This window comes from Haliotis rubra, unplaced genomic scaffold (genome assembly GCF_003918875.1).
Source record: "Haliotis rubra isolate DU_JTF1 unplaced genomic scaffold, ASM391887v1 Scf579, whole genome shotgun sequence".
Lineage (NCBI taxonomy): Eukaryota > Metazoa > Mollusca > Gastropoda > Lepetellida > Haliotidae > Haliotis > Haliotis rubra.
In genome coordinates, this window is record NW_025767278.1 from 85,436 (window position 1) to 96,056 (window position 10,621).

At 38.6% G+C, this 10,621-nt stretch overlaps 1 protein-coding gene across 1 annotated transcript in view; it reads right to left on the reverse strand.

The window, feature by feature from the left end:
* The window catches only part of LOC124254639 (allene oxide synthase-lipoxygenase protein-like), a 60,420-nt gene extending 51,855 nt beyond the window's left edge, over nt 1–8,565 (reverse strand). The window contains exon 1 of the mRNA XM_046688481.1: nt 7,941–8,565. Within this exon, the coding sequence (XP_046544437.1) occupies nt 7,941–8,414 (474 nt within the window). The 5' untranslated portion in view covers nt 8,415–8,565. The remainder of the gene's footprint in view (nt 1–7,940) is intronic.
* Between the last annotated feature and the right edge of the window lie 2,056 nt (nt 8,566–10,621).

Below are 10,621 nucleotides of genomic sequence, written 5' to 3' on the forward strand. Positions count from 1 at the left end.
CATGTGTGCAGTTGTTCGATGCGCACGTAAAAGGATAACGCGCAACGTAGCGTTAAATGTTTGTCTCACTGAATATAACATATGCTGTTTTGTATTAACGAAAAACAAATATGAAGATTATTCATTAAAATCGCATTAATCTGGATTGAATCATAATTTCTCTGACATGGAGTTAGGCATTGTCTTGGGAAATGTGTCTTGGAAGAGTGGCATTTCTGTTTAGACAATAGTTCAATATATCCATTGTATAGAGCATAAGTGCTTAATTCAACCAGAACTATATATCTATCTGAATTGACATCTAGAAATATCAGACACACATTTGTCAATTTTTGATTGGGCTTGTTAGACTTATCAGTAAATTTTCGATTTTCAATAGAGAGCAGTTTAGAAATACACATGTCCATTATGTAACTCGGCTGTAGAAGATGAAATTCACTTTGCTTTTGTATGCCCACATTATGCTGATTTAAGAGAACAATATATCCCAAATAATTACATGTTAAAATATCCTTCAACTGCCTCTGTTTCCATTCTATCCCCCAAAACTAATACGTAATCTAGCGATTTATGTAAATCATGCTGTTATCCATAGAAGCAATCTCTAATCTGAAGTGTAATTTGTTTTGTGAAATGTGTTTAACATGTTCTGTATATATACTTGTATTACTAACTGTATATGGTCCGGTGGCCTTAGGTACAATAAATATCTTTGACTTTGATATATTTCTAATTATTCATGTTTGACTTTACTCTCTGTGTTCCTGTCGCACCAGAGTACAGTGCGGGCGGTGGGTTAGCCTTATGGTTAAAGCGTTCGCCCGTCACGCCGAAGACCTGGGTTCGATTCCCCACATGGGTACAATGTGTGAAGCCCATTTCTGGTGTGCCCCGCCGTGATATTGCTGGAATATTGCTAAAAGCGGCGTAAAACCCAACTCACTCACTGACAGTACATTGCAGTAGAATAAACCAATCGCATGTCAGAGCGTGTGCTGTGATACCAAGACATAGAGGAACTTAAAGATGAGATGCTGCATGTCCGGGATCAGCAAACACCATCCTGGTGTCTCACAGAGCATCATTTTCACTAGAAATATTACTTCCCTGTTGCTGAAACAGGAGACAGTGAAATATACTTCCATTTTGAGTGAGTATGGTTTTACGCTGCTTTTAGCAATATTCCAGCAATATCACGGTGGGTACACCAGAAATGGGCTTCACACATTGTGCCCATGTGGGGAATCGAACCCGGGTTTTCGGCGTGAGGAGCCAACGTTTTAACCATTAGGCCTCTCCACCTCCCCTAATTCCATTTTGAAAACCACCCGATGATCATGGAGATCCGAAACTACACACATCGTTTGACAACACACATTCACTCCACAAACTCAGACAAAAGTCACCATATATATGTTGTGTGATGTTGGTTTTCTGGTGCCATTCGCAACAATTTTAAAGCAATATGACGGCGGTCTGTACTGACTGAGTTTGGTTTTACGCCGCTTTTAGCAATATTCCAGCAACATCACGGCGGGGGACACCAGAAATGGGCTTCACACATTGTGCCCATGTGGGGATTTGAACCCGGGCCTTCGGCGTGACGAGCCAACGCTTTGGCCACTAGGCTACCCCACCGCCCCCGGTGGTCTGTAAATAATCGGGTCTGGACCAGACAATCCAGTGATTGACATCATGGGCATCTAACTTTCACATGTTCATATTAAATGTTCACGCAATTCAGGAGGCTGAAAAGATTCATCTACATCAACCCATGGCATTTTGCAAGAACGATGATCCACATTTGACTCAAAAAGTCATGTCAGGAAACATTTTCTAGAAATCCAGTATTTCCAGAGAACCTTTCTTTTAAAAGCTTGGTGTAAAACTATTTATAACTTTTTATAAGGAAAAATATATTCAACAAAAAATATAAAAGAATAAAACAGACCCCTGCCCCAAGAGTGAGTGAGTACGTTTAGTTTTACGCCGCTTTAGCAATATTCCAACATTATCACGGCGGGGTACACCAGAACTGGCTTCACACAATGTACCCATGTTGGGAATTGAACCCGGGTCTTCGGCGTGACGATCGAACGCTTTCACCACTAGGCTACCCCCACCGCCTCACCCTAACCCAAGAGTATCATATGTAAAACTCATCAACTACACGTGCCGTGAGCCCATAAATTATATATAATTATATATATATATAATAAATACATTAAGCTTCAATCAATCACGGAACTCTGTCCATGCAGTAAATGATTTCATCCGGTAATATCCAATTGTGTAGTAAATCACTTTTCCTAGAAAGAGGAAGTAACGTTTGTGTTCAATGTCCTCAATCAAATTATCACTCGAAAACCACTACAATTAAGTCCTCGTGTTTATCTCTGGATCAGCAACACGTACAAGGAACATTGTTTGCCATGCATGTATATAAAGGAGACAATACTAGACAATTGCAATAATTTGATGGGTGAAAGATAAAGTCATCAGAAACGTACCTTAATTTTTATTTCAAAAATAACCATTTCACGCGTTTCTTTAATTCTCAATTCAAAAGAAAATAAACACTTGTATGAATAGAATTTGCTGCAGAAACATAATGATGTGAAACTGTGATGGCGTATCATCAACAGCACCATCATCATCAATAAGTACAAAGGATTATACGTGTGCGCGTCCGTTCGTGGGTGAGTGAGTGCGAGTACGCGTGTTGCGATTGGTTGTTATATGGGCAGCATTTTCATTTTTTTTGTGTTTCTCATCGCCCGACCGACTCTTCTAATTTTATTGCCGACCCCCCAAAAAATTTTTTTTTCATTCCAACACCGCCGAATCGAACCTAAAACGTACCGCATCGTCATATAAAATGTTTATCTTTAAATCAGTCGCTGCCACAAGTCCAAAGAACGCGAGAAATTGTAATAAGAATTACAATAAATGAGAATCAAGAACATTATTCAGAGAATTTTGTCTGTTCCGAATTTGGTGGCTACGTGAAACACATAAACAAATGATGCCCCATTTTGTTTTGTGTTACATTTTACTGGTTTGTTTTGATTTATTTTATTCTATGGGGTGATACAAAAATAACGTTCCCATTGAAGAGTCAATTATCAATAGTCTGATATTACCTTTATGGTTCTCCCTAAGGCAGATATAATGACCTCGTACTCGGAAAGAGGCGTCATACGACATGTCGTAATTCTGACTAATTGATTGTGGGACAGATTTTATAGGCCTTACATAACACTGCATCATGTTGTAAATCTACATGCGTAAATACATAAGGATATATTAACGACTTTCTAATTCGTCACGCGACAACGTCATAAAACGTGCCAGCGGTGTATAGGGACGTGCCTTCAGCCATTGTGTTGTATAAACATATATTATTACTGCTTGAGTATTATGGTTGTATTTGGTGAATGGTGCAGCGACCACCTTTTCCTGTTTACCCGTCATTTTATAGAAAGGAAACACATACGCAATAACAGCAGCGTCGTATACATGCTACTATTGTTTGCGGAGGAACACATCCGGTTCGGTGTGAGCACGATTTCCGGTTTTCCCATCGCCGCTAAAGAGTGTACTCCCATTCATGCGTGACACCATTGTCTATGTGAACGGATGACGGTTTGTGAATCCTTGTCCGTGCTGTATATGCGCATGCAAGGACGCCGTCTTGAGAAACACCATCCCCCTTTCCCCAAGACACAAGAGTAAGTGAGTTTAGTTTTACGCCACTTTTAGCAATATTCCAGCAGTATCACGCCGGGGACACCAGAAATGTGCTTCACTCAATGTATCCATGTGGGGAATCGAACCTGGGTCTTCGGCGTGGCGAGCGAACGCTTTACCCACTAGGCTCCCCAACAATCTAGCACAGTGGCTCCAACTGGCTTACAGTGTTCATGCCTACAGTGAAGTGGGTTCCATGGTGCCAGACACCATTTAGGTCTTGTGATGGTTCTGCTAAAGATCTCCAAATACACGATGGTCTTTGTGCTGCAGGATTTGACAAGGTTATTGTGTTGAGCTCCGAATCCGACACATTTGTCAGGAACAGGGAAGGAACTGGTTGTATTGAAGAGATTGTTTCTATCATATTTCCACTTCCAACATTACTAAACGAGAAAGCATTGTACAGACAAGGAAGGAAATGTTTTCTTAAAACTACCAAAACACACCCATCCTCTTCTGTGAAATTAGCTCATTATGTGATGAGGTCGTTATTGCGTTTCTTATTATTGTGTTTGTTTTCTTTGAAATTGTCCAAACCATCTTCGGTAATCCAGTGTATAATACAGCCATTCTTTTACCATAACTACCTTGAATCCATCTGCCGGCACAAGCCGAAACACGAGTCTCATTAACCAATTCAGACAATGACCTACTTATCAGCCGATCCGAATTTTCTCGTCTGAAAGTGAAAAGAGACTCTACAAACAACTATGGTTACACGAAATTCCAATTCCTTGTTTCATAAGAAAGTTTAATTTTGAACTTTACAAAAATCGTATTTCTATATTTTATGTGGAGGTACCGGCAGCATGTCACCATCTAAGTCGTCATAGACTGCCCCTGTTTGAAGAGGTCGTACAATGATTCACAATTCATCTGGCTCACTGGTTACACCTGTTATATGTTCTTTGCGCTTATTAAGTGTCTTTTTCGAACGTACAATGTGATTGATATAATATCAAGTCCGTACCAGAACGCCAAACCTTTCTAGCGGCCGAGCCTCGTTTTGAGATGTCCACGATTTCCGTTTGTCAGAACACGCTGCACGACGTGCTTGCAAGGATTAGAAGGAGCGTAGTGTTGCAATATACAAATGATTAGACGTATCAAATAATACTGATTAATATTTAAATATCCAGTTGAATGAGTTGGTCTCAAAATTCTGGACTAGTTATTGTAGTAAGTTGCGTAATAGGACGGAACCCAGTCAGCAGGAAACAAGACTGCTGTGTAATACTCTCAGAGAAATAGATCTTGATGATGTACAAGTGTGGATAGAGGAATTAGATGTCGATATTAGTGAAAAAGAGGTCTCCACTGCTGTTAAAATGTTGAAGTTGGGTAAGTCAGCTGGTTATGACGGTATTATCAATGAGTTTTTGGTTCATGGCTCATCAATATTGATTCCCGTAATGACGAAATTGTTCAATGCTATTTTTAGAACAGGGTATTTCCAATCAGGATGGACTGAAGGAGTTATCGTTCCTATACACATGAAGGGTAGCAAGGTTATTCCGGATATTATAGAGGCGTCACATTACTGTCATGTTTCAGCAAGTTATTTACTCGTATTTTGAACTTGAGGATTTCTTCTTGGTGTGAAAAATATAGTGTAATTATTGAAGAACAGGCCGGTTTCCGAGAATATTACAGCACTGTTGACTGTATATTTGTTCTACATGGATTAATTAATATTGCAATTAAAAATAAAGTTAAATTATACTGTGCATTCATTGACTATCGAAAAGCATTTGACTATGTAAATAGACATGCACTTTGGTGTAAATTATATAAGCTTGGGATAAGTTCAAAACTTCTAACTTTAGTTCGAAGTATGTATGAGGAGGTTAAGTCTTGTGTTAGGCTGTCCAGTAATATTCATTCAAACTTTTTCATGTCGGCTATTGGTGTCAAGCAAGGAGAAAATCTGTCGCCGATTATGTTTTCATTATTTATTAATGATATAGTAGAAGAACTTTCTTCTATTGATGACTTGGGAGTTGTTATTTCTCATGTACGTTTACTTCTGTTGATATTTGCGGATGATATGGTGCTGTTTAGCAATAGTCTTAAAGGTTTACAAGACGATTTGGATATGATGTTTACTTACTGCACGAAATGGGGCTTGACCATAAATGCCGAAAAAACTAAGGTTGTTATTTTTCGTATAATGGTTCACCTCTTGAGGTAATCAATAATTTTAAATATCTTAGTTTAGTATTTTCAACAGGTGGCAGTTTTTCACAAGCTCAGAAAATCAGAACAAGGTTTGAAGGCACTTGGTTCATTGTACAATATATTCAACGATTATGCGTACATTACTCCAGATATTCAGTATCAGTTATTCCAATCAGTTGTTTCTCCTATTCTCTCATATGGTTGCGAAGTTTGGGGCTTCATGGCAGCTAATGCTATCGAAAGGGTACACTTGAAATTTATGAAACACATATTATATGTCAAAATGTCAAGTCCATCAACTTTCTTATATGGAGAATTGGGTACATTCCCTTTGAAAGTTATTCGTCTTGTCAGGATTATCAAATATTGGCTTAAGATTTTGAGAAGTAAACCAGATAGATATATAGTTTTGATATATAATTCATTATTGAATAGTTCAAATGAGAACCCTGATGTTGAAAATTGGGCAAGTTCATAGAGAGATACGCTCTTCAGGTTTGGTTTTGGCTATATTTGGGTTGCCCAATATGTTCCTGAAAGTTGTGATTTTGTGAGAGAATTTACACAAAGGGTTAAGGATATTTATTCTCAAATGTGGAAACATCAATTATCAACTCTGAGTGAAACTAGATTGTATCTTCATATTAAGGAAACTCTGTGCATCGAGAAATATTTAACTAATATTGATGTTAGGAAGTACCGAATTGCGTTTACACATTTCCGACTCAGTTTACATATGCTTATGATTGAAAAAGGCCTAAAATCCGTCTTGCTGATAGATTATGTCCCTTTTGTACTAACGAAATAGAAGATGAGTACCACGTACTCTTGATTTGTCCAAAATATCGAGAAATACGGAAACAGCATTTAAGTAATACTTTATTGGAAATATATATATATTTAAGTTTATCAAATTGTTAAAATGTGAAAACAGTTTTGAAGTACTGAAAGCTGCAAAGTGTATTTATTATATCTTAAATGAAAGAAACAAAGTTGAATTTTTGTAAATCGTTCACACATATCCTCACTCTTGGGCTATAATGTTAATAACAATATGATTGCTCTCTCTATATATACGTACCTCGCCATGTGCACAGGCGAATATCCAGTATATTTATATTGTATTGGTCTTTGACCTAATAAAAATCTTGTCTTGTCTTGTCTGTAATCCATGTTTTGACTTGGGATTTGTTTGTTTGCTTGTTGTTTAACGCCAAACTATTTCGGTTATATGGCGGTGGTCTGTAATCCACTGACTGGCAAGAATACGATGTCATGAGTCAGCGAGCCTGACCATTCGGTCCTGTATGTCGCCTCTTACGACAAGCATGGGTTGCTGATTTGTACGCGTACCTCAACGATAGAACATCAGTTGATTATAGAATAGAAGAATAGAATAGAATAATACTTTAATGCCTTTTCTGGAATTTGTGTTACATCAGCAGAGCTACTGACACATTAGAGAGATACCAAACATATTTACATAAATTCTTTGATTTAGGCATCTTCACATTTGTTTAAAGGATGTACGGGCTCTCTTAGTTTTCACAATTGGAACTTTGTATCCTCTGAAGGGAGAAGGTTGTATTCCGAATTTAAGTAGTGAGTACGGTCAGATATGATTTATGTATTTGAAAACCATGTTCAGTGACAAACGAATGAGTTCATCACATATTGTGACGTCATTAAATATTACAACAATTATCATTTGTGTATCACCACATCACCTGCATATTTGGAATATTCGAAACTATTATTAAATGTTTCTCATAACAGTATGAATGATACAAGCGAGTCCGGTAATTCTGCGCAGCTGCAATAGCGTACTTCCGTATCGAAGGTAAACATTGCCTGCTACCACATTTACGCTTGAAATCGGGACATTTCTACAAGGGAATGGCTTTTAATCACTAAAGGTAAGTGGAATATGGATTATAGCATGGGTGATGCTGAATTGATGATATATTTAAACCGTGAATGCTCATTAAACATAAACGATAAACGCCTACCTGTGATGGCATCCCTTCCGCTCTTTGACAGTACTCGTAGACCTTTTTCTTCTTGCTTAGTTCTTTTATTCTCAATGCTTTCTGTTCGTCAAACTGCGGAAGTGACGTGTCCAGGTGCGTGATAACGTAATGGAAGTCACTTTCAATCCAGCGCAGGACCGGAAACTCGAATGTCTCTCCGGTTGTCATGTTCTCCACAGTGATAAGATCGAGGTACCAATGAGAACCAATCCCCGAACTGTCGCGCCAAAACTCAACTTTGTTGATCACCGGCCCAATCGCGTTAGTTTTGCTTTTTGAAAGAGAGAATTTATCAGTTTGCCCTCTCTCGAAGTCGTTTCTCAAGAAGTTGTCAAGGTCGGCAGCTTCCGATTTAACACCGTTGCTGTCATGGAGCACGATGGTGACGTTGGCGTCCGTCCCCGCACCCCGCTGGTCCCCCGTTTTCACATATATCACGAACCGAGAACTCATGGTACTGGACGATCCCTCACGAGTGGGCGGTGTACCTGGGTGATTTCTATAAATTCGCTGATGTTTGGCTTGAGTTGGTCGTCAAGAGTCTGGCCAAAGGTCAAGACCAACTTTACGTTACTGGTTATAATTGGGGTCGGATTGTTCTAGTCTGAAACATAAAAATAAATAACTGTAAAGTCAACCTATGTTCAGACTACTAGAATATTACACCTGAAATCATGAAAAAATCACGCTGTACCCCATATACCCCTTGGCTTAAAACAGGAAACTTTAATTGTTGTTGTTTTGACTTTTTTGATATACTCATGGAACGAATATGGGAACACGGGAAAGTTCAAGTGTTCCTATTTATTTCCAGAATTACACCCATAGTGTAAAGGAATAAATGGACACTTGTACTTTCATGTGTTCCCTTATTTGTTTCCATGAGTATACTTGTCATATTGTGTTGATGCTCAAGGTGTCAATCACTGAATTGTCCGATCGAAACAACAACAAAACAAACCGACACCTCAATGAAATGACGCCTTGTGACTTCCGTGAGAATTCGTACCCCCAATGTCACAACCACGTATACGACGCTTTTCACAAGATCACTGAAATATGGCTTTCGTTAACACTGGCTTAACAACCATCAAATCGGCTGATTTCTACCTTTATACGTCGAACATGTTTGTGTCTCTGATATACAGGGGCGGTGGGGTAGCCTAGATTTTAAAGCGTTCGCTCGTCACGCCGAAGACCCGGGTTCGACTCCCCACATGGGTAGGGGAGACCGGGGGCAATTGTAACAAGGGCGATTACTCGCTCAAGCATAGTGTAGGTGAGTAGAGTTATTTCCCTTTACTTTCCTGCGGTACGCATCCAGGCGTTTTTCAGCTACTCGCTCATGGCGAGATACAGTTGACGAAGAATCGTTTTTCACATAGGAAAGTAAAATTTTCACAAAACGTAATAAATGGTTCTTAATGCAGTAAATGTTGCTTTGTATGAAATTAATTAACAAGTGTAAAATTGAGGTATTACGTAGAAATATTTGAGAAGCCCAAAGTTGTTAACGTGTGACGTGGCATGAAACATTGCTACTACCGATTGTAACACTTGTAATTTTCCCTTGTGTTATGATAATGAAGCAAATTATGATGAAGGTTTTATGTTAGTTCTTTACTAGTTTTATCATAGTAGAACATGTCCAGTGTTATGTTGATAGTATTAGCCCTCGGGTGACATATTTTGGTATTATATTTTGGGCATACCAATACAAGAATTTTAAACCAAAAAACATTTTAAATGTCGATGGTGATAAAGGTTTAATGTTAATCCATTTCCACCTCAATTGATCAAGATAACATCTTTCCACATTTTATTTTTATTTTATTTGGAAAATAAACAGATTGTTACATTTGAACCTTCTTTGCTACAATTGCCCCATCCGCCTGTTACAATTGCCCCGTGCTAGGGGTCAATTGTAACACTTGCAGTCATTGCATTTTATGCATAATAACTTTGTAACGACATGATAGTGAACTTTAAATGACACTGAGGTTTAAAACCAAGATGCCAATGTACTAGTTAGTACCGATTAACTTGGTGAGCAGTCGACTAGTATCGAATTACAAGAAGTTAAGTAAAAAGTGTTACAATTGACCCCGGTCTCCCCTACTATGTGTGAAGCCCATTTCTGGTGTCCCCGCCGTGATATTGCTGGAATTTGGCTAAAAGCGGCGTAAAAACTAACCTCAGTCAGTCTGATATACAGACCCTTGTGAAACAATAGATGGGGGAAATTATCTAGAGAACAAGATAAATAGTTTACATCCCACTCAACCTTGGCCTCGTGGAAGTTGACACCGTGTCTGATAGGACTACAGCTGTGTGTCATATAAATGGCAATTTATCGTTAACAGCTTGCGACATAATAATAATAATAATAAATATATATTTATATAGCGCTTATTTCCAGTTCTGTTAAAGAACCACTAAACTTTGTTTTTTGTTACTCTTTTAACCATTACATATGAAAGATTTGTGGTTAGTCTTATGCGGAACACCAAATTTATTCTTTAAAAACTTGTGGTTAATTAATACCGAGCGATTAAAAGTGGCCAAAAAGTCGCCTGCTTCCCTCTCGCCCGCCAACGAAACCACAGACAGGTTACGTAACTCTGTCGCCAGAGCACTGCAGTGACGTCATATGAGGAACG